At 43.9% G+C, this 25507-nt stretch overlaps 1 protein-coding gene across 3 annotated transcripts in view; it reads right to left on the bottom strand.

Moving 5' to 3' along the window:
* MAP3K21 (mitogen-activated protein kinase kinase kinase 21) overlaps window positions 1-25507 on the bottom strand; it is a 55139-nt gene that overhangs the window by 9921 nt on the left and 19711 nt on the right. For 2 of the 3 annotated variants that reach the window (XM_045010051.1, XR_006578110.1), the window contains exons 3-7: window positions 14079-14227; window positions 13094-13269; window positions 5720-5960; window positions 3449-3571; window positions 217-333 (exon numbers count right to left, since the gene is read on the bottom strand). In XM_045010051.1, coding sequence (XP_044865986.1) covers window positions 217-333; window positions 3449-3571; window positions 5720-5960; window positions 13094-13269; window positions 14079-14227 — 806 coding nt within the window. The remainder of the gene's footprint in view (window positions 1-216; window positions 334-3448; window positions 3572-5719; window positions 5961-13093; window positions 13270-14078; window positions 14228-25507) is intronic. The other variant, XM_045010052.1, reaches the window with a different exon arrangement.

The raw sequence follows: 25507 nt of genomic DNA, 5'->3' as shown, positions 1-25507 counted from the left end.
AATATTTTGTTCAGTAGAACTTTTTTTGATGCAATCATATCAAATGAATTAGAATATCTCAGTTATGACCAATTACTGTGATTTTGTTTTTCATTAACCCAAACCAAATATTTTATAATAGATATTTTCTGTTTAAGTGCTCAGTCTGTCACTTAATACAAGTTCAGCTACAGAGTTAATACAACCAACACCCTTTACAATTTATTTGGATCTTGCCTTTTTTCATAACCCCACTGGAAAGTTCAAATTCACTTGTGATATCTACATCCTGCTGGTACACATATACACTGTTTCTTCGGCCATTAGCTGTATTTGTGTCTGCTTTGGAAATCACTGAGGAAAAATTAAGAGAATGCAGTAGAGATCTTAGTAATTTTACTTTATTTGCAAACGAGGGACCAATTCTTCCTTATACTTTTAGCTCTAGAACCAGAAACCCAGATCCAAAAAGTGTAAAATGCCTCCTGGGAAGCGCCAAGCAATCACAGGAGTACACAGTAACTGGCCCCAAAGTCTGTGAATATGACTCAGTTAAATAAATTCTTGTGTCAGATCAGCCTCAGGTTGACAACTAGAAAAGTAAATTCTCAACATGCTCACAACCAAGATGATAGTATTGACATAGCACAACAACTTTTGCCATGACAGACCGTCTTTAACAAGGTAAAAGTTTAGAAGGTTTGTAATTCACCTATTTCTCACTCCTCCCCCATCTCTTACTCCAATTTAACTTGCTCTGCAGCACAGATGCTTGTCTTTGCTAAGATATTACAACTGAGTTTTCAGGGTTCTCTGGAGACTACTTACAACCTACTTTTTTTTAAAATTAGTGTTCAGAAATTGTTGAATTCAAACGTCTGACTAAATTTTCTTTACAATTAGCTAGGATTTCTTTTTCATTTTTAAGAAATTTAGATTTGGAAGCTTGAAATATTTATGAACAAAAGAGGTGAGATCAAATAAGCAATTGTTAGATACTCTTGCTCAAAGCACACACACTTGAATAAATCTTCTCTAAACAAGGGAGCTCTGAAGTTTAATCAAGATTAAATAGCACTGGAGGAAGGTATTTTACATAGGTAGAAAGGGAATTACACAGGGATGTGGAAATTAAGTTGCTTCAGCCAGATATATTCAAAAGATCTGAGCGCTTTGGTTAGAAGCTTGGGAATCCAAACTCAAAATTAGAAAGTATTCCATTTGAGGGAGACTCTTTGTTTAACACAATAATTTTTATGGTCCTACAACGGGAAACATTTGCTCAGTTAGACCCATCAACTGAACTCCTCACAGGCATATGGGTCTGCACTGGTGGATCTCCTTGAAGGACAGGGGCCTATGACTGTGGGAGTTAGAATGGGTACAAATGCAAATTATTTTCTGCCTTTTAAAAAAGTTCTCAAGATTCTAGAGGTGGGCTAATACCTGAAATTTTTATTTCATTTCTATGCCGAGTGCTGTAGACATCAAAAATTAAACAGCAATCTTATTTCAAGATTTTGGTTTTATGAGACATACCATTAGAAATGTTTTGCCCTACCAAAAATATTAAAAAGATTAGCAGAATGTATAAAAGATGATATGCAGTAAATGTAATTGTGGTTTCACCCATAATTACAGAGAGTATGAATTCCAAAAACATCTCATGTGATGTGTTTTGTTTCATTTTAGCTGTCAAGTGATAGAAGTCCTTTATAACTTGGGAAGGTCAATTTAAATTCATGATACAGTTTGCCAGAGTGGGTATTAAGCTGAAAGTATTGTCATGAAGTTGAAAATAGCTTAAACCTAAACAGACATGGCAGCACTTCAAATTTCACATGCAAACAAGGTAGATTTAATAAAAAATAATTTCTCTTCAGGCTGTAGTAAAAAAGGGAACATCAACCACACTTATACCAATTTTGAAAAGACAAACCCCACAATTTTCTCTTGATGCTTTTTTCAAGCAATCTTGAGACTACGATGAAGAGACAGGTTATACCTAACTCCTTCCTGTCCCAACCAGGTATGAGGTAACAGAGTGCTCCAAGTCTATGGAAGTAGATCAGCTACACCCAACAAATGCTCAGCTGGTCATTCTAGTAAAGACAGCCCTCCAGCTATAAGTAGTGACTACGAAGAGATAATGATGAGGGCAGGCTTAAGACGGTGATGCTCACCCAGAGGGAAAGAGTCTTTCTACCCAAGATTACAGAGAGCCCAGGCAGCTAGTTCCCAAGATCCAAAGGCAACCAGAGAAGACCTGATCCCCAGAAGGGAATAGCCAGGAAAGTGAGCCATATACTTCTGATTAAGAACCAGAGAAAAGACTGGGATCTTTCTCCTCAGAGGATCTCGTGGGGGTAAAAGAGAAGACTGTATCATTCAGAAGCAAAAGATGACCTAGATTCTAAACTACTTCGGCACTAAAAACTGGTCCTGGGTTCACTGCTGATTTGTTGGAATGGACACTACATGACATGTTTGTCTCTTGGGAAATGACCCTGAACAAACAAATAGATTTTGCTTTACTGTTCATCCCATGTGGTGTTCCATTATGCCCACGGGCAGTCAGTCAGTCTGCTTTGTACACAAGGCCAGACAATATTAAAATCAAGAAATGACATATATATTAAAAGATCTTTTCTATCTCTAGATATTGTGTTCTCAAAAATCAATAGTGAGCATAACATCTTGAGTGTCTTGTGGACTAGTTCCCCTCCAATTCATAATTGCTACCTCATCCTGCCATTTATACAGACAACTTCCCTACAGCAACTCCAGGAGTTGCTTACAAAAACAGCATTTAGGTATTTAATAAGTGTGTGATTTTCAATAAATAAATAAATAAATAAATAAAAGGCACTTATCTCCTCCCCAATCTGTTCTCTTCCTCCCTCCCCTGCTTCCCATGTGCTTGGTTCCCCTTCTTCCCCGCTTCCTGCCAATTGGAGTTTTTGCCCTTCTGGACATATTATGGCTGCATTATTCCCTGTGTCTTTGGACATTATGCTCCTGTGCTTGGTTGGCAGCTCTGGTCCAAGGACAGCTGATTTCCTATCATTCTATTTGGCAGCAGCCCCCTCTCACATGATACTTTGCCATTTATCATTAGCCCTTGGTTTATGATCCTTCAGTACTTCATCCAAACCAGATTATATTTTTTCCAAGTACAATGTCCTGAAACAATTCAACATTTTACTAAAAGCCAGATAAGTTACAATTTGCTGCATTCCCTTCAGCTACTAATTTTGAAATACTCACTAAAAACAGTCATTCTAGCAAGATTTTCTCTTTACCAATTCATGCAGCTTGTTGTCCACAGAACATCTAAGGGCCCAATCACATTCATTTTCTTTACATGCACATGTAACATATTCCTTCCAGTGTTTTGCAGTGTACCCGTATAAAATGAGTGTGTTCATAATGGTTAAAAGAATAAACTGAAATGGTGATGAAAACTTACGCTGTATAGCTCGAAGACGAGGAATTATTGTGGGACTATTTGGTGGACTAGAGCTGTTACTGTTTAAGCTTCTTCGTTTATCCAAATTAGGGGAAGCCTGCACTGTTATTTTGTGCTGGAAATCTGTTGTGAAGAAAGCAACACTAGGTAAATTTCACTGTTCTAAAGAAAGAAAGATTATATTGTATTTTTTCAGCATTAACCATAATGAAATTTATATTTATGTAAGTGAATTTCATTAGATAAGATTTCTATTGTAACAGAGAAAAATTCTAAGCCTGCTGGTACAATTATTGGTTTGAACTTCCAGTCATGCTGGTAGAATTTTACAGCTTCACTCTAACCATTTAATAGGCTTCTGTGAAATTAATTTAATGTGAAATTAGTTTGGTGGCTCAATGGGAGCTCAACTAAGAAAATCAACATTACAAGCCAATCTGCAGCCTTGCTGGTGCTCAGTAGATTCAAAAAGCTAAACAGCTATTTTGTTTGGTTTCAGAGTGCTCTCTATAGGTCACAGTTGAGACATATTGGCAGGGCATTGTGGTGAAGGCTGTATTGGTGCTGGATGTGGTGTACCTATTACGGGAATAGTCTTAGGACTCCAGTCTCTAGGACTGTCCATCTGGCACCTTTACAAATACTTATTTCACACACATTAAAGAATGCAGCAATCAATGGCAGGATTCTACTATCATAAACAATGTCTTTCCACTGCTTCCCACAGTCTTGTGAAGTCTACAGTGCCATCTAGTGACACCATTAGTACAATGCCATTAGTGAATAGATATTTTGCCATGGACTCCTGTAGAAACAATAACTTGATAAACCAGCAAGGTGATATATCCATTGGGGGTTTAGATGCCACAATGGTCATCTTTTGCTACATGCCCATGAAGCCTGAAAACAGACCCTGAAGTGATATCCTCTTTAGCTATTACCACATTTTTTCACACTACACACAGCACGTACACACCCCCCCCACAGCAACTCTACTTTGTTTTTTCTGCTCACTGTGCTTACAAGTCAAACACTCTAAGATAAGTGTGGTCAACAAGGCAGTAGGTTAAGAAAATTAGTTATCTACAATACTGCATTCAACCCAGGTGTCACTTTTTCTTTTGCCTTCTACAAAACCTTATATCAACTGCATAGTTCCAATACTTCTAAGTACTGAAATAAGTTTATGCCAACTGACCTTTCTGGAAGAAGGACTGATTCAAATTTGTTTCTCATGATTTGGGAAAGATGAGTACTGCTATGTCCACAAGTTTTGGTAACATTAAAGTAATTAATTGAATAGGGTAGAAAAATAAGTTTTATCCACACCTCTCAACCGCAAACTTGGCCTATGTCTGCACCATATCTTTTAACTATGAAACCTGCTTTAAATGATGTTTCCTCACTGAATTAAATAACATGTTTTTGTTTTGTTTTTTTAATTGGTGGGGGAGAATCTATTAAATGGAAAACATGAAGTCCTCCTACGTGGGTCACTTGCGGGGTTTGAATTGTGGCCCTTCTCATCCCCACCACAGACCTCTTATTTACACGGACCAGCCATGAGGGGGACTTGACGCTTTGTTAATAGGTTATACAACAACTGTATGCTAGACAAAGCAGAATACTGCAGATCACAACTCCTGGGTTCTATTCCTGGCTCTGGGAGGAGAGTGTGGTCTAACTGTTAGAAACTGGATAGCTAAAGCACGTACAACAGGCCCATTCATTCTGAGAGAGAATGTGTCAGAGTGAATGAGACATGGTGTCTACTCCCAGCCTGGTATGGGGGACCTTCTTTTAACTCGTTTGTAAAATCCAGGGTGTGTGGTCCTAAAACTTGACTGCTACGTAGGATGGAGGTAGGCATTGGCGGCAGCAAAGGGACAGAAGTGCACAGAAATATAAACCCTAGTTAGGCCAGATCTCATGATGCCCAGGCTCCAATTCAGTGCACCTTCCTCTAGGATACAAGATGTTTTTGAAGGGTAAGAGTCTCTTCCTCAACTTTATTCAACTGAAATGAGAAACATTTTGCAAACTCTGGTACACTTCAGAGTTCTGATTTTATCCCTTAAAGGCCATTTAAAAGAAAAAAAAAGAATCCATCAACCATTGCATACTTTTTGCCTAAAAGATCAGAGACCATGCTGGTGGAATTAGGCATCTTCAGGGTAACATACAATATCTAAATGTTTCAGACAGGGAACTTTAATCTGAATATTTAATTGTGAAAGGAAGATTTTGTACAGGAGGAGAAAAATTTCAAACCTGAAGGCAAACTAATTCTATGTCCATCTTTAAGTTTTAACCGGCTCCTTTTAAACTTTCCCTTCCTCTTCTTCACATTGGGCTTCTCTTGATTTAACTGGAATATCAAAATATTCAGCTCACGCTCCAGTACATCAATCTCGCGTTCCGCTAACTGCTGCTCACGCCGCTTTAGTAATTCTTCCTGAGATTTTTGTTGAAGAGCAGCCCTTGTCAGCTCTTCTTCACGTGAACGCAACTCCTGAGAATGAGATTTACATAGATATAGGTAAATCACAATACAATTCTTTCTGCTATTAGTCTATTTAAAACATAGCACTAAATTATATATCCTTAATTAATTTTCTTGATACACTGTGTACACATAATACAAATACGCATTATATTCACAGCTATTCAGGTCTTCAAAAGACGGGCTCTTTCTGTAGCAAGCAAGTATACAGAAATTTCTTTCAGGCATCTATCTGCAATCACAGTTTATTTAAGCTGGGGTAGCATTAGCACTATTATCACCACCACCATATACTGGGATCCCAGTATTTACAATCATGCTATTGGTGACCATGAAAAAATGCTTGGACCAGAACATATCTTCCATTTAGGGCTTGTCTACACTGGCATTTCCAGCGCTGCAAATTTCTTGCTCGGGGGTGTGAAAAAAACACAAACCCGAGCGCTGCAAGTTTCAGCGCTGTAAAGTGCCAGTGTAGACAGTGCACCAGGGCTGGTAGCTACGCTCCTCATGGAGGTGACTACACAAACCACGTTAAAGTGCTGCTGTTACAGTGCTTTAACATTGGCAGTGAAGACGTGCCCTAGATTGTAAGCTCTTTGGGGAAAGGAGTGTCTCTTATTCTGTGATTGTATAGTGCAGGGGCGGGCAAACTTTTTGGCCTGAGGGCCACACCGGGTTCCAAAATTGTATGGTGTGGCCTGGCTCCCACCCACTATCCGACCCCCCCCTGCTTCTCGCCCCCTGACGACCCCCCTGATACCCCTGCCCCATCCCACCCCTGCCCGTCCTCTGACCGCCCCCATCCCCCCCGCTGACTGCCCCCCGCTGACCCATCCAACCCCTCCTCTCATTCCTGACTGCCCCCCTGGGACTCCTGGCCCCATTCAACCCCTCTTTCTTCCTGACTGCCCCCAGACCTCCCCCCCACTGCCCCATCCAACACCTCCTCTCATTCCTGACTGCCCCCCGGGACCCCTGCCCCCATTCAACCCCCCTGTTCCCTGCCCTCTGACCGCCCCAACCCCTATCCACATCCCCACCTCCGACCACCACCCGGAACTTCTCTGCCCTCTAACCAACCCCCTTTCTCCCTACCACCTTACCGCGCTGCCTGGAGCACCGGTGGCTGACGGCACTGCCAGCCACGCCACCACGCAGCACCAGGTCAGGCCACAGTTCTGCAAGAGCCCCACTGCCCAGAACATTGTGCTGGCGGCACAGTGAGCTGAGGCTGTGGGGGAGGGGGAACAGTCAGGGAGGGGCCGGGGGGTAGCCTCCCAGGCCAGGAGCTCAGGGGCCAGGCAGGAGGGTCCAGTGGGCCGGATGTGGCCCGCGGGCCATAGTTTGCCCACCTCCGGTATCGTGCCTACCTCCCTGTTCTCAGTTCAGAACTAGGTGCTACCACAACATACATAATAAATAAAACAAACTGATTACATTGTTTGCAGCAGGCCCTGAAAGAATCCCCTTTGGCTAGGGAAGGGCTTTTTTTTGTCCTGTGCAGGGGCGGCTCTACAAATTTGGCCGCCCCAAGCAGTCATGCCCGGGAGGCGCCCCCGAGCCGCGGGAGCAGCGGACCTCCCGCGGGCATGACTGCGGAGGGTCCGCTGGTCGCGCGGCTCGGCTGGACCTCCCGCAGCTGCGGGCGGTTCGCTGGTCCGGCGGCTCCGGTTGAGCTGCCGCAGGCATGCCTGCGGGAGGTCCAGCCGAGCCGCGGGACCAGCGAACCGTCCGCAGTCATGCCTGCGGGAGGTCCACTGGAGCCGCCGGCCGAGCGTCCCCTCCGCAGTCATGCCTGCGGCAGGTCCGCTGCTCCCGGGGCTCCGGTGGACCTCCCGCAGGCATGACTGCGGCAGGTCCGCCGGCCCAGCCTGCTGCCCCCCCAGGAAAGGGCCGCCCCAGGCGGGTGCTTGCCCCGCTGGGCTCTGGAGCCGGCCCTGGTCCTGTGAAATTCCCTTGAGCTTTTTCTGGGATGTAAACTGTTAGAAGCCAATCACTTCCTTTCTCCCACTTCCATTTTTCAGCAAACACATTGGCAGCATGCCAAAATTAACTAACTAGGAACATTCAGCAGCAGTGGCCACATAAAAAAATTTGCACTGAGTTAGTTTTTGAATCCATTTAGTTAAACCAGTGCAAACCCCTTAGGGAGCACTCTTATTTCAATTTAAGCTCATCTTGTTCCTAATTATCTTAAATTAAACTGAAATAAGCCACTCCTGAACCTAAACAGAACATCCACACAGAGGTTTGCACAAGTTTAACAAAATCTGTTCAAATTCCCACCTTCGGTTAGATTGGTGCAATTTGCTCATGTAGACAAGCCCTAAGCCTTGACTGATGACACCAAAACAGCAGCACATACAAGCTGCTGGAGTGGAGGTGGCAAGGCGAGGAAGGGGAGAAGAAAACTAGGCAGAACTCCTTCTCCACCTCCCGAATCAGGCACATGGCCTCAGTGACCCCTACCCCTCTATGGAAGCACTTGGGATCGTAAATGTCTGTCCCCCCTGTGGGTAGAGTGGTAAGGAGAGCTGGAATCAGCCCACAGCAACCCCAGTTCCAGACCCAGATACTCACGTCCCCTCTACTGCCATCCCAGGGGCACTACGTTGGCCTAGAGCTCACACAACTCCCAGGAATGCCTAGACAATACAAAAACTGGAGGAGTGGTAAATAATGATAAGGACAAGTCAGTTTTACAGAATGATCTAGATCAGCGTTTCTCAAATGTGGCCACAGCCTCGTGGGCTGTGATGGGGTGGCGGGCAAAATTCCCCCTACCTATTGCTCCAGGATGCACCACCTTGGTGCTGATTGCTGGGGCCACCAGCAAGGGTTGGCCCTGCTCCCCTCTGAAGACTGCTGGGACACAATGCTGAAGGAGCAGGCGAGTTCCTCACTTTTCCATGGGTGGCAAGGCTCAGGCTTTGGGCTTCAGCCCTGGGTTAGTGAGACAGTAGGCTCTGGATGCGGGGCTTCAGGTTCCAGCCACAAAGCTTAGGCTCCATCTGCCAGCCATGGGGCTTCAGGCTTTGGGCGCAGGGCTTCAGGCTCCAGCCTCCTGCTGCCTCCCCCCGCCCCTCACAAATCTCCCCATTGCTCCTGGCCCCCGCTGCCCCTCCTGACTCCCCATCCAGGGCTTAATTTCTCCCCAGGCTTGCAAGGGGTAAGTAAGGCCGCTGTGAAAAGCGATACTTGTATGTTTGTTAATATCACTTTTCATAATAGACTTACTAGCTAGCAATAAATAAATTGCAATGATCTGGATGTGCGTACATACATATTTATTTGTTTTTCCTAAAGTTAAGTAAATATTTTAGGAAAAATTGTCAGAGTTGCCACCAGCAGGAGTTGGTGGCCGCAGTCTGAGGCCACCAAAAATTTTGTCCTGAGAACCATCTCTCTTGGTAAGCTGTGTTCACTTTAACACAACTAAATGCAAAGTCACACACATCTAGGGACCAAGAATAGAGATCACAGAGAGAACGGAGGTGTTGGGAGGCTGGTATTTTGGGAAGTGGTGACTTAGAAAAGAACTTGGGGGCCATGGCAGCTAATTCACTGAACATTAGCTCTCATTGTGACGTGGTGGTTAAAAGAAAAAAATCGTAATCCTTGGATGTACAAGTAAGGGAACAAACCATAGAAGTAGGAAGGTGTTATTGCCATTGTATACAGCATAACTGAGGCCATCACTGGGGCCATTAATAGAATATGGTCCAGTCCTGGCAACCACACTTTAAAAAAAAAAAAAAAAAAAAAGGGAAACAGAAGCAGCAAACAGGGGAGTTTCAGAGGGCATATTTGCGGACCCTGTGCTTGGAGGTAAAGGGACTTGGTGAGTAGTGTGTTTAGTTTGTCTGTCTGCTTTCCATGAAGGTTGTTTAGCTGGGCTATGGACTCCTGAGCAAGTCAATTGAAATAGGACTGTTTAATTTGCATCTCAAAGCGTGATAGGTAGAAAGGACCCACGGGTCTCCGATCAGCCCCAGTGTTTGAAGTCTTTGAGTAGATGATCCCTCCGTTAGCGAAGGGGTAAAGCTGAGCAGTGAGTGTTAGTATACAAGCCAGTTGTTAGGTGAACTCCTGAGTAGGCAAACTGGGCAGTTCTGAAGGGAGTAAGAGGCTGTCTTTATAGGTGCAGTTTTACACTCAATAGTGTGATGGCCAGAAATAGCTCAGTGGTTGCGAACTGCAATGTATGTGCCAGGTTTCCTTTCCTGCCTGAAGCCAGAAGGGACTTTCTGTGTATGAGGCACAACACAAGTTGACGGCTGTGCTACATGAAAAGACTGTTGGACTAGAAGAACAATTAGAGATACTGCTCAGAGAGGCTGAGCAGTTCTTGGACAACCAGATTCCAAAAGCGTCATCACTAGTACAGATCCAGGAAAGTCCTATGGCCTGAACTGGAACATCCCTAATATTACCGTATTGAGTCTTAGAGCAGTGGTTCTCAACCAGGGGTCCAAGAAAATAAACCAGAGACCAAGGCTATTAGACTTGCTGGGGCGCAGGGCAGAAAGCTGGATCCTGAGCCCCTCTGCGTGGGGCTGAAGCTGGAGCCTGAACAACTTAGGTTCATGGGGCCCCCTGTGGCATGGGGCTCAGGCAATTGCCCTGCTTGCTACCCCTAACACTGCCCAGGCTTTTAATCTACTAGATATGCAGAAAAACAGTAGTTATGGCACAGGTGGGCCATGGAGTTTTAATAGCATGCGGGGGGAGGACCTCAGAAAGAAAAAGGTTGAGAACCCCTGCGGTTAGACTACAAACGTTGCCATGTTTTGTTGTACCATGTAGCAGTTCTGTAACAAAGAATATCATCTACCAAGGACTAAGACTTTTTTTTTTTTTTTTTTTAAACTTGCAACCGTCAATCAGGATTCTAATCCTTAACTACTTTCTCATCCCTCTGATTGTGGTTCCGAAGTGCAGGACGACACCATGTTCCCTTATGGGCAGCAGCCACTACACTCTGCATGCCTTACAGATTTCCCTTCCAAACATAGACCACAATTGTTTTTGAACATTTGGACTTTTTTTTTTTTTATTTAACATTTAAATGTATTCTTTAAAAAAAAAAAATGTCCTCCCTCAGGGCCTGTGTGTTCCAGAAACTGATCTACTTTTTAGTACCAATGAAAGCATAATCATCATCATCTTCAGATGTCTGGGTCTGTCTTTCAAAAGTACAGAAAAATAACTGCATATAACAGGGGTCGGCAACCTTTCAGAAGTGGTGTGCCGAGTATTCATTTATTCACTTTAATTTAAGGTTTCACGTGCCGGTAATACATTTAAATGTTTTTTAGACGGTCTCTCTCTATAAGTCTATATATTATATAACTAAACTATTGTTGTATTGTAAAATAAACAAGGTTTTCAAAATGTTTAAGAAGCTTCATTTAAAATTAAATTAAAATGTTGATCTTATGCCGCCGGCCCGCTCAGCCCGCTGCTGGTCTGGGGTTCTGTTCACCTAGGCCGGCAGTGGGCTGAGTGGGGCCTGCAGCCGGGACCCCTGCTGGCAAGGGTCTGGCAGCCAGAACCCCAGAGCGACAGCGGGCTGTGCGGGGCCGGTGGCGGGGACCCCAGACTGGCAGTGGGCTGAGCGGCTCAGCCCACTGCCACTCAGGGGTTCCATCTGCCGGCTCCTGCCAGCCGGGATCCCGGCTGCTGGACCCGTTCAGTCCGCTTCCGGTCTGGGGTCCCGGCCCTGCCCACATACAGTGGGTACCTACCTCCTCCCTGGTTCTGGCCCATTCTCTTCCTCTCTCTGCACTGAGCTGAGGGTGGGAGTGCACTGAGCTCAGGGCTGGGGGTGAAGGGTCTGGCCAGGAGCTAGAATGAGGGACGGGGCTCAGGGTTGGGACAGAAGGTTTGAGTGTGGGGCACTTATCTGGACAGCTCCCATTTGGTGAGAGGGGTGCAGGTGGGAATGTGAGGAGGGGGTGCAGGAGCTCCCGCTTGGTGCTCAGGGTGAGCAGGGGTTGTGTGGGGGGTGTGAAGAAATCAAGCAGAGGGCTGGGTGTGTATGAGGGGGGTACAGGGCTCAGGGCAGGGGCCTGGGGGGGTGTGCAGGGCTGCGGGGCTCAGGGCAGAGGGCTGTGTGTGTGTGTGTGGGGGGGGTCAGGGCAGGGGGCTGGAGGGGATATGCCCCTATTCCACCCCCCCTTCCTTAAAGCCCTGCCCCCCCTTCTCTGCCTCCGCCAGGAGCAGCGAGCAAGCTGACTCCACTCCTTCCCGACCCCCTCCCTCGCAAGGTCCATCAGCTGATTGGCCGGGAGGGAGGGAGGGACAGAGAGGCAGAGGAGGGGCAGGAACCCAGCACACTATGGGAAGAGGCAGGGGAGCCAGCAGGACCAAGCTTCTGCCCCCTGCCCCTTGCCCCCACAGGGGGGAAGGGGAAGAGCGGAGGGCGGAGAAGAGCAGGCCGGACCGAATTTTTAATGGCACGCTGCTGCCTGCTGGGACTCTGTCAGGCAGCAGCGTGCCATTAAAAATCGTCTTGTGTGCCGTCTTTGGCACATGTGCCATAGGTTGCTGACCCCTGGCATATAAACTAGAGTATTTTTGTTTGATTTGGTTTTGGCGGGGAGTACAGGGCTTGTACCTCTCTAAAGGCCCACCGCAGTCCTACTGTATGGGATAAAATCACTATGACTAACACCATCAAGAAGTTAAATCATGCTTAAATTTTCAGAGAGTTCTCTTTGACCATGCTGCATGCAGATTTTAAAAGAAAAGAACATTCATCAATACATAATTATGCCGGTGTTCCCTCTCCCAAATTACATTCTTATGCAGTTACTTTATTTTTGAAATTAAGGAAAGTCTGAGTATTTGAAACTTGAGATGAATTAGGTGATAGTTAACAGGTCCTTCAAACCTCTTCCAGAAGATTTACATATTTCAGTAATTATATGCGTGAGAAAAATTTATGAAATTTAAGAAGGAGTTTACTTATGAAAAAAACTTTAATCTGTCCTACAATAAATTCACACTTCTAATATTTTGGAACACTACCAGGAATTCCAAACCCACCTACTGCTTAAAAAAAAAAACTGTAGCTCCTCAATTGCCCTATTCTCTTGTTAAAATTACTGCATTTGCAGATGGAAAAATTCACTCACTTTTTCCTTGGTCCTTAGTTCACTGAATATCTGCTGAATTTCCAATTTCCAGTCATCTTGCATGGAGTGGAAAGATTCTTGAGGCATCTCAGTCATAACTGCCTCCTCAATGGCAGTAAGCTGTTCAAGAATTAAGGCAAACGATGGTCGGATATGAGGATCCTGCTCCCAGCATTCTAAAATTCATCAAAATCCCATCAGTTCCACTATTGATAGAATTTTAGGGGGATTATTTACACAATGCATGAATTTCAAAATATTTGTTATTTATATTTCCAAGTTCTAATGCTTACTCCCCTCCCTGAGAATTGCCTAGTTTTATCATTGCTGGTATAGGGCATGCTTACCTACAGTACATCAAGGCTTTTAAAAGGTTATGAGAAGTCATTTTTTTCCAACATAACCACTATTTTCAGGATGTGAAGCAGCAGAACTGCCAGCACCGAAGTAGTTAAGCTTCTTGAGCTAATTAAAAAACTCAAAGAACTCCATTTGGACACTGTAGCATTAATGCACAGTTGTCAGAGTCCCTCATCTCTCTGGAGAAGGAGGGAGAAACCCAACAGAATCTTTGGAAGTCAAAAAGACTAGGAGGTAACAGCTAGTGATATCCGCTCCCCACAAGAATTCAGTCATATTGATTTTGTATTTTACCGCTATATTTGGTGGACATTATAGCTAGTTACACATAAAAGAAAAGAAAAAAAACCCACAAGAATACAGAAGAAATAATTCAACCACTGCTTAAGGTGATACATCTTTAAAAATGATATGGTATATTGTAGTATTGCATAGCTTACTCTGAAATGGGTTAAAATGTCTTAGTACTGGATTGCCAAGAAAGAGAAAACCACTACTTTATACAGCGTTAGCACAGTACCAAATGAAGTGTTTGAGTTGTGTAATTATTATAAATCATAAGAAAAAGCATAGATATTAAAACACATTTACTTCTAGGATAAGTAGAGAGAAGCAGCACAGGTACCTTTCATTAGTTTAGCAAATGGTTCAGGACAGGTGGATGGAATGGGCAAGGTAAGCTTATTGACAGCTACTCCATAAGCCACAGCAAGACCATCAATGCCACGGTAAGGAACTTCTCCTGTAAGCAGTTCCCACAGCAACACTCCGTAACTATAAAGCAAATTTTTAAATAGTTAAGTTTATCTTCTAAATACTGACACATAGTTTACTCAGGGACAAACAGGTTGGTACACTGTCCAGTATGTAGTCCCAAAAGAGAGGACTGTCTCCACTATCATTTGTAAAAATCTTCAGGGGACTATTCCCCCTCACCTGTTATCTTCTCTCTGATAGCAATTAGTAAAACTGGATATGCTAGTCAAATGGATGGGCTATTGTAACCATATCCTACCTAAATCACTGTCACTTTGCTGCCAGAAAAAAAACAACAAAACAAACAAAACTCCTATTTAAAAAAAAAAGACTTTGGTTCCAGTCAATTTTTTAATCAGATGTCACCACCATGTAAACCTTGATGGAAAGAGGATGGAAAAGGAAGAGAATAAGCACAAAGAACAGATGAGAACTAAAAAGTTCTATTTCAAAACAATGAAGTATCAAACTGATCCCTGGACAATTTATCCCAACGGACACACCATTTTGTTTTTTGGATTAAAAGCGGCTTCATTTGAGAACTGAAATTTCTGCATCCCTATGGCATACTGCAGAATGAGCCCCTAACTTTTTTCCCTTTCATAAAATGTACAACAGGATTGACTCATGACATAATTTCATTTTTGCCAGGCTGGGCAAGGGAAAAATATTGCCTACTGTCAAAAGTAAGGGAGGAAACATTTCCTAAATTTTAGAGGAAAAGTTTTATCTCTTGATTGTGTGTCAGGTACCAATATACCTGTCACTGCTAATTAGATTAGCCAAAAGAAATTCTGATACAAACTCCACCCTAAAATTAAAATGATTTCACTCTCTTTACTTCTCTGACCTCCAGTAAATCTATCTTGTATTAAGCATGTTTAATACTGGCTGGCCCATAGGCACTACCAGAGTAGAGTCCCACTGCATTAGGCACTGTACAGAGAAGTATATGGTCACTGCCCTGAAGAGCTTACAATCTAAACAGACAAGACAGACACAAGTTGGGGAAAGAGCTATCACACACAAGCAGAGTGAACAATATGACAACCGTAAATGTCATGTTCGTTCCACAACTTTTTTGGGGGTGGCTTTACTTGGGAGAGGATAAGGTAAGGAACCAACTTAAGCCTCATTATTTGTAGTTCCCAGTTCCTTATTCAAAGGCCAAAATTATTTAAAAATACATCAGTGTAGGATTACATTTTTAGAAGTTTCCATCAAATTCATGTGACTGAATGCAATAAAAGTTTAAATTACTAATTATTAAATAATCAAATAAGGAGTTGGGTTTTGACTGGCTGGGTACATGACAATATACCAAGTCACCCCAAGTGATATGCCCCTGTGACTGTCAGACTGTTCTGAAGTAGCTGGGGCATGCTACCCTGACCTGAAGCTTCATTCCTGTGCAACATGCTGCCACATATCACACCCCTCACTTTTTTTTCCCCATGGCCCTCGAATAAGGAATTGGGATTTGACTAGCTGTATGAGAAATGTGTCTCAGATCATCCCCAAGAGACATGTCCTCACAAACACCAGATTGTTCTGAAGAAGCTGGTACATGACACTTGCCAACCCAAATCTTTGTTCCTGCGCAATATGCTGATGAATTCCAGACCTCCACCTCTCTTCCATATTATATATGGAATTTCATAAGCAACTGAGTTTTGACTGGCCGTGTGTGACAAAACAGGTTCTGGGTCAACTCAAGGGACACATCTTGGCAACTGTCAGACTGTTCTACAAGCAGGGCCAGCTCCAGGCACCAGCAAACCAAGCAGGTGCTTGGGGCGGCACATTTTCAGGGGCATCATTCTGGCCATTTTTTTTTTGCGCGCTTGTGGCGGCAAAAGCCTAGAGCTGCCCCTGGCAGCAGCAGCGCGTCCTGCATGGGGGCTGCCCTGGGGCTGCTGTGGTTTGCATCGGGGAGCAGTGCCCGCACCTTACGGCCGGCTGGGCTCCGAGCACGGGACACTCTGGCTGGGGGCCACCCCCCCGAGGCACACAGAGCTGCCTGCAGGTGCCGCCTGGCGGCCACCACCCAGCACCACAGCCACGGCTGGGAGAATCAGCCCGAGCCACCCAGGGACTGCAGCAGAGTGGCCAAGAGCAGCAGCAGTGGGGTCATAGTGGGGACCAGTGCCCAGGGCACTGCTGTGCAGGGCCCGCAGCCCGCTCTCTGCTCCCTCTGGGGCTGCCCTGCCCTGGCTCCTCAGCCCTCTGCCGAGCGGTCCCCCAGCTTTGCCGTCCCAAGTCCCCAACGGTCCTGAAGGCGGGAGTCCTGGCTGGAGGGACCCTGGGCTGAGGCTTGGCCCGGGAGCTCCGCTGCTTACCCCGACCCTGCCAGAGCTGGACCGACTGGAGGCGAGGGGGGAAGTGGGTAGAGTCAGCACTGGTGGGGGGAAGCCCAGGGCTGGGGCAGCAGAGAGTACAGGTGGGGTGGGAGGGAGAAAGCCCAGGGTTTGGGTAGCAGGGGGTGCCGGTGGTGGGGAGAGCCCAGGGTTGGGGCAGCAGGGGGTACAGGTGGAGGAGGGAGCAGAGCCCAGCGCTGGGGCGGCAGCGGGGTGCAGGGGGAGCCCAGGGCTCGGGTGGGGGGCAGCAAAAAATTTTTTGCTTGGGGCGGCAAGAAACCTGTCTACAAGGAGCTGGGATATGCCGTCTCTGACCCAAAGCTTTGTTCCCCCACCTACATTTTGAATACAGAATTTATATAAGGGGCCAGGGTTTGAAGGGCAATATGATTTAAAGAAGAAAAAAGAAAAAGAAGTTTTGTCTCAAGGTGGGTGAGATAATGTCTTTTAGTAGACCAACTTCTGTTGGCAAGAGAGACAAGCTTTTGAACTTACATAGAGCTCTTCCTCAGGACTTGGAGTACAATTAATCACAGTCCTCTTTATTATTGTCCTTGACATACATTTGAAGACTTAAGTCCGCCCTCAGTCCTCTTCTCAAGACTAAACAGGCCAAGTTTATTTATTTATTTATTTTTAAACCTTTCTTCATAGGTCAGGTATTCCAAACCTTTTATCATTTTGTTTTCTCTTTTGGATTCTCTCTAATTTGTCCATGTCTTTCCTAATATGTGGTGACCAGAACAAGACAAAGTACTCCAGCTGGGGTACCAGTGCTGAGCAGAATGAGACAGTTACCTCCCATGTCTTATATACTCCTCGTAATACCCCAGCACTGTTAGCTTTTTTGGCCACTGCATCACATTGTCGACATATATTCAAACTGTGATCCACAATAAACCTGGGATCTTTTTCTGGAGTACCACTGCATAGCCAGTTATTCCCCATTTTTGTATTTGTGCATTTGATTTTTCCATCCTAAATGTAGTACTTTAGACTTGTCTTTATTAAATTTCATCTTGTTGATTTTACACAAATTCTCCAATTTGTCAAGATCATTTTGAATTCTAATCTTGTCCTCTAAACTGCTTGCAACCCCTCCCAACTTGGTGCCAATCTGTAAGTTTTATAAGCATACTCTCTACTCCGTTATCCAAGTCATTCATGAAGGTGACAAAAAACTGAACACGCACTCCCACTGTGATGCTATGGCAAAAAGGGCTATTGTGATCCTTGGATGTATAAACATGAGTTATGAGTAGGTGTAGGGAGGGATTTTATCTCTGCTTATGACACTAGTGAGACCAATATTAGAATACTGCATCCAGTTTTAGTGTCCACATTTTAAAAACGAAGTTGAAAAATTGGAGCAGGCACAGAAAAGCGCCACAAAAATGATTGAAGGGCTAGAGAAAATGTCTTACGGTGAGAGAATTGAAGAGGTCAATCTATTATTTTATCAAAGAAAACTGAGATGTGACTTGATTACGATGTATAAATACCTTCATGTGGACAAAACACTGGGTACTACTCAAGGGCTCTTTAATTTAGTGGGGAAACAACAAACAAGGACAAACGTTTAGAAGTTGAAGACAGACAAAACCAAGTGAGAAATTATTTTTATTTTATTTTATTTATTTATTAACAGTGAGCACGTTTACTACCAGAACAAACTACCAAAGGAAGTGATGGATTCTCCATCTCTTAATGTCTTCAAATCAAGAGTGGATGCTATTCAGGAAGACATATTTTATTTAAACAGAAGTTGTTACTGAGCTGGGTCACTGGATGGCATTCTATGGTGATACACAGCCTGCAAATCTTTGAAACCCTGCTTGCCTGCCTGCCCGCCCACACATACCCCTCTTTATCAAAGTTTCCCCTCCATGTGGGGGGTTTGGTGCAGTGGTTGGTTGCGTTAGGACTACAGACCATAAAAACCTCTTTATGCAGAGAGACAGCACCAAATTATGCAGCAATACTATGAGGAAATTCATAAAGAAACTTTCCTTCTGTGCAAAACAAAGTCTTATACAAATCTTTGTGAATACTTAAAGATGTCACCAGTGATCAGCACCAACATCAACAATTGCACAATTTTTTATTTTTATAAATAGCGACTTCTTTACTGATTTTACAGTTTCAAAGCCAAAGCAAACAAATTCAATCAAGTACATGTCATTTCATTAATGGTGAACCATTACTCACTACACTTGCAGTTATGTCTGATCACAAAAGGATTAAAAAATGTGACGGCTTGGCTATTTCCAGAAATTTCTGTGCATGATAGCAAATAAGTTGAAAGAAACCAAGATGCATTTTGGTGGCAGCATCTCAACGTGGTGACCTGCCTCTTTCAGATACCATTCATTGGCTATTCAGACAAAATTGATATGTCCCTACCCTAGAAAAATCCTTCATCTACTTTCTCTGTAGCTCTTTTCTACGTAACTGGAATAAAGCATTAATATTTAAAATAAAGTTTCAAATATTGCTTAGTTCAACAGAATCATCAACATTATTTACACAGCTTCATAATAGCAAAAGTGTTGTCATTATAGGTGCAAAGTTGCTGAGATAACATACAACACCGGAAACCATTTTGGGATAACATACAACACTAGATGCTACTTTACATGTTTCCACAAATTTGGCCAAATTCATGAATGGCATTTCTATGATGTAATTTTGGGATGAAAAAGGAAAGGAGGTGGAGATATTCTAGCCACAAATAGAGTTCTCCAAATTCTTCTGAAGTGTACCAAGTCACATTCCTGCTGTATGAATCTCGGAGCAACAATAAAGACATATATAGGAATAGGGTAGCAGTCATTTAAGTAGTTTGTGAACACTGTATTGGTGCTCACTGTTGTCTATGGTTTAAGAAAGCACTCCGAACAGCAGTATTCATTAAACTAAGACCTTGAATGTTTGCATATGGTTAACAAACATGGTTTTGTGGCAGTCAACTGTGTCCAGAAAGTGTCGTCTTGTTATTTTTGTTGTGTAATGAGAAAAGGACATCACTAATCACAACAAATGTTTTCTATATCTAACACAATTTTTGATAAATGTAGCCATTTGGGAGGGGGCTCAGAGCTGGGGGAGGGGGGGTTGGGTGAAGGAGGGGATTTGGGGGTGCAGGCTCTGGGCAGCACTTACCTAATGCAGCTCTTGGAAGCAGCCAGCATGTCCCTGTTGCCCCTTGGCACAGGGGCAGCCAGGGGGCTCTGCATACTGCCCCAGTCCACAGGCACCACCCCCAATTGGCAGTTTCCCGACAATGGGAGCTGTGAAGCCAGTGCTAGGGGAAGCGCATGGAGCCCCCTGGTCACACCAGCGCCTACAAGCCGGAGGTACATGCCAGCTACTGTGGCCTACCAGACTTTTAGCAGCCTGGTCAGCTGTGTGGACTGGAACTGCCAGATCCCTTTTTGACTGGGTGTTCCGGTCAAAAACTGGACACCTGGCAACCCTAGGTGAATGTCTTCTCCTTCAGAGGGGTCTGACAGTTGTGGGGATGTGTCAGTTGGGGTGACCGAGATACACATTGCCACATACTGCTAGTCAAAACCTACCTCCTTATTCAAACTCCACATACAATATGGGTGACCGTGGGCCTGGATGGGCCACGCTGAGAATGCCAACTCAGGGCAGACTACAAGAATTAGGGTAGGTCAGACCCACCCCGTCCGCCCAACCACTGTGTAGCTGAAGCCCCCATACCAGGACATCTTGCTAAGGTTCACCCCCACTCCCAGCCCTCCCCACCCTCCTCCTGCATCTGAACCCCCACCCCTATACCCAGACCACCCCCCCAGAGCACCCTGCACTCACACCTTCACCCTGACGAGCCCCACCCCGTATGCATCTGGACCTCCACCCCACTGAGCCCCAACCAGTTGCACCCAGGCCCCCATCCCACCAAGCCCCACTCCCCCAGCACCCAGACACTCTCTCCCCGCCCCCCCCGGGAGCCCAATCTGCTTTCACCCAACAACCCCCCACCCCTCCCCGCTGAGCCTCCACCACCATCACCTGAACTCCCCCACAGTGTCTCATTACCCCTGCACCCAGAACCTTCTCAATGAGCCCCTGTGCATCCAGATCCCCCACAATGAGCCACATGCACCCAGAATGCCCCACATGGAACGTTCTCATAGACTCAGACTCTAGGACTGGAAGGGACCTCGAGAGGTCATCGAGTCCAATCCCCTGCCCTCATGGCAGGACCAAATACTGTCTAGACCATCCCCCTGATAGACATTTATCTAACCTACTCTTAAATATCTCCAGAGATGGAGATTCCACAACCTCCCTAGGCAATTTATTCCAGTGTTTAACCACCTTGACAGTTAGGAACTTTTTCCTAATGTCCAACCTAAATCTCCCTTGCTGCAGTTTAAGCCCATTGCTTCTTGTTCTATCATTAGAGGCTAGGGTGAACAAGTTTTCTCCCTCCTCTGATGACACCCTTTTAGATACCTGAAAACTGCTATCATGTCCCCTCTCAGACTTCTCTTTTCCAAACTAAACAAACCCAATTCTTTCAGCCTTCCTTCGTAGGTCATGTTCTCAAGACATTTCATCATTCTTGTTGCTCTTCTCTGGACCTTCTCCAATTTCTCCACATCTTCCTTGAAATGCGGTGCCCAGAACTGGACACAATACTCCAATTGAGGCCTAACCAGCGCAAAGTAGAGCGGAAGAATGACTTCTCATGTCTTGCTCACAACACACCTGTTAATGCATCCCAGAATCACGTTTACTTTTTTTGCAACAGCATCACACTGTTGACTCATATTTAGCTTGTGGTCCACTATAACCCCTAGATCCCTTTCTGCCGTACTCCTTCCTAGACAGTCTCTTCCCATTCTCTGTGTGTGAAACTGATTGTTCCTTCCTTAAAAAAAACCCAAACAAATAAACAAAAAAACCACACTAAGCCCCTCCACACTTGGATCTTGAGCCTGCCAGCCCACAGCTGGTGTGCCTGGTGCAGGGCTGCTAACCCTGGTGAGTTGCTTCACCTGCTACTCCTGAGGGAATTCTGCACCTGTCATAACTATAAGGGAAGGGTAACAACCCTCCTGTATACAATACTATAAAATCCCTCCTGGCCAGAGACACCAAAATCCTTTTACCTGTAAAGGGTTAAGAAGCTCAGGTAACCTGGCTGACACCTGACCCAAAGGACCAATAAGGGGACAAGATACTTTCAAATCTAGGGGGGCGGGAAGGCTTTTGTTTGTGCTCTTTGTTTTTGTGGTGTTCACTCTTGGGACCAAGAGGGACCGGACATCAACCCATGTTCTCCAAATCTTTCTGAACAAGTCACTCGTATTTCAAACTTGTAAGTAACAGCCAGGCAAGGCATATTAGTTTGTCTTCGTTTTCTCAACTTGTGAATTTTACCTTTGCTAGAGGGAGGTATCCCTGTTTTGTTGTAACTTTGAAACTAAGGCTAGAGGGGGTTCCTCTGGGCTCTTTGAATCTGATTACCCTGTAAAGTTATTTTCCATCCTGATTTTACAGAGATAATTTTTACATTTTTTTTTAAATAAAATCCTTTTTAAGAACCTGACTGATTTTTCCATTGTCCAAAGACCCAGGGGGTTTGGGTCTTTTGATCGCTTTGTAACCAATTGGTTAGGGTATTATTCTCAAGCCTCCCCAGGAAAGGGAGTGTAAGGGCTTGGGTGGATATTTTGGGGAAAGAGGAACTCCAAGTGGTCCTTTCCCTGTTTCTTGTTAAATCACTTGGTGGTGGCAGCGTACCAGGTTTTAACCTAAGCTGGTAGAAATAAGCTTAGGGGGCTTTTATGTGGGTCCCCACATCTGTACCCTAGAGTTCAGAGTGGGGAAGGAACCCTGACAGCACCAATAAAATCATATAAAATTCTGCGCACAATATTTTAAAATTCTGCAAATTTTATTATTCAATAAATAAAATGTGGAAGCTCCAGGATGGCAGTGGGGAGCACAGGCCACTGGCTGTGTGGAGGTGGGAGAACGCCCTGCAACCCCTCCCCTCCCCTAGTCCTTGGGACCCTGACCTCTAGGGCAGGCCTGGCCCTTGCGCTGTGTCAGGGTTGGGTACAGCCTCACTGCCGAATTCGTGTTGGGGGGGGGGGGAATGTAGGGTGTTGCAGGGTGATCTCCTATCCCCATGCCACCAGTGGCCTACGCTCCCCATTGCCATTCTGGAGCCTCCCCATTTATTTATTGAATAATAAAATGTACAGAGTTTTAAAATATTTAAAATAGTGTGTACAGAATTCCCTCGTGAGTGCTGAACTTTGAACATGAATAGGAACTCGACTGAACCACTGCATCTCTTGCTTTTAAGTCCAACTTTAGTCAAACAGAAGTCTCATGTTCTTCTGGTAAACATGGCTCAGCCATTCTGCAACAGAAAAGCTTCAAAAACAGACTCCAAGGAGAAACTGCTGAGCGGCAATTGATATGCAAACTAGACACAGTCAATTTAGGCTTAAATAGGGACTGGGAATGGCTGAGCCATTACAAACATTGAATCTATCTCCCCTTGTAAGTATTCTCACACTTCTTTTCAAACTGTCTGTACTGGGCTATCTTGATTATCACTTCAAAAGTTTTTTTTCCTCTTACTTAGTTGGCCTCTCAGAGTTGGTAAGACAACTCCCCCCTTTTCATGGTGGGTGGGTGAGTGGGTGTGGGTGTGTGTGTTCCATGCAGCCGAAGAAGTGGGCTGTAGCCCACAAAAGCTTATGCTCAAATAAATTTGTTAGTCTCTAAGGTGCCACAAGTACTCCTGTTGTATTAAGACACAAGGCAGCCATTGCATACTCAGTTCAATTATTATTCCTAGCATAGCTTCCTCCTATTGATACACATCCTGAATGATAGTTGCTTGAACTTAGATATTCTTTAAAAATGTATTTTATTCTCTGCTTCATCTCCTAAAGCAAAACCATACACTTAATTTCATCCAGCAGAGCTTCCTAGTGTTGCTAGATTTTGGAACACTAGACACAAGGAGGAAATTCATCAGTGCCTACTGCTGATACATTTTATGAAAAAGTCTTGCTGAAGATTTTTGGACTTGAGGTACATATATGTATGGCAGAATTCCTAAAGGTATTGCAGTTTAAGGTGAGAACATTCTAAAAGGAAATCAGTCACAATTTAGATATTCTGTACAGAATTCTATCAAACATGCTGTATGGAAATCCTTGCCAAGCTTTGCACCCAGAACGTTTTTTAAGAAGCAATGCCCAGTCACAGCGTGACTATATTTTACAATCCATTTTAATCCATCTTCCTATTATGTAAAGCAAGAGTAAAGAGCAACGAAAGACAATATTTGGAAACCAAGAAAGCCTAAATCAAACTGCACAACATAAGACTTACTAATTAAAAACCTCTCCTGTTAAAACTCATCATTGAACTAAATACTTACATTTTTACAAGAGAGGTGTGCAGAAGAGAAGGTGAAGAAGAGAAATACTGTAGATTCCAAAAATGTAAACTAATGTTGTAGTAGAATACAACAATTGCACCAAAGCATACCCCCTTTCAGATACCTAAAAAAAAAAAAATCACGGCAACAAGACTGGACAGGACCTGTAATTAAGCATGGAACACAGCTGGTTAGGGAAATACCTACATCCATCCTCCACCCTACCCAAACAAAAATTAATGCCTCTTCTCTAATGGACACCACCTGAGACTGATAAAACACTCAACATACTAAGGAATTAGTTTCAAACTTAAGATGGGTAAAAGGTGCATCACAAAGAAGTGGTGAAGTCTACAGAACTAACCTGAACATACCAAAAGCATTATTTCATAATGCAGAATAGCAGTGAGACATTTCTTAAAAAAAAACAAAAACCCCCACAGGACTCTGTATTAGTTTAAAAAAAAAAAAAATCTTGTGCATGTTTTCTGTTGTATCAGACAGACAATAGATTATGGAGCTAAAGCCTCCTTCCTCCCCAAATTGCCATTTACACAGCCCCATATGTTTTGGTTTCTCCTAATAAATGCAAATTTGGAAGACAGACAACAGGAGCTTTTGCAGGTAGAGCACAGGAACTCTGAAAGCCCATTTCACAATGATTGCTTTTCACAATATAACTTACTTTTCCCCCCACACACATGATTTAAAATGATTTTATCCTCTGATCCTAAAGACACTTAATTGTCTCATTCAAAAACCTCATTGATACACAAAGTCCTGTGGTTTACATGAAGTATCCTGAATGTCCTTATTGAATAAGAAGTATACATGAATTTAAAATAAGAAGGCCCACCGCAGAAGATAAAGTAGAAATACAGTTTTAATTTATACTGACTGCACCTCCAACTCCATCCTGATTAATGGAAATACATTCAGTACACATTTATGGGATTAAAACATGTTGATTTGCAATTAAATGCAGCCTTTACACTAAATTTTGTAGTTTTTGCAAATCAGGAAGATGCACTATAACTACACACATTTACTTAAGACATTATATAGCTTAATTTACATTTAGTCAGATTATTAATTTTTACATTTGTGTGATCCATTTCTTATTTACCAAAGGATTTTTTTTTTTACTTGTGATTTGTCTCAGGCTCTACTTGGATGGATAATCAAACTCAATTAAAATGCACCAAAAAAGGGTATTAATAAATAAAAACCACGTTAAATGTGCTGGATACATAAGAAAAAAAATGAAGTCTAAACATGTTTTGCACTTAAAAATTAACCGACTTATTAAACAAAGGAAATATTATCTGTACTTAGTGAATTGACCTGGATTGTTTCTGGTCACTATGTCCTTCAAGATTTCAGAACTTGTACACCTCATCCTCACACCTAGTTTTCATTCCTAAATTGGAAGCTCTCTTGCTTTTTTAACTCCCAATTGCTTTCTGAACTTTGAAAGAATTATTTATTGAATTGAAGTAG

The sequence above is a fragment of the Mauremys mutica genome, chromosome 3 (assembly GCF_020497125.1).
Source record: "Mauremys mutica isolate MM-2020 ecotype Southern chromosome 3, ASM2049712v1, whole genome shotgun sequence".
NCBI classification, from domain to species: Eukaryota; Metazoa; Chordata; order Testudines; family Geoemydidae; genus Mauremys; species Mauremys mutica.
Note: the sequence above shows the minus strand (reverse complement) of the source record. Positions and strands in the feature narration are given on the sequence as shown.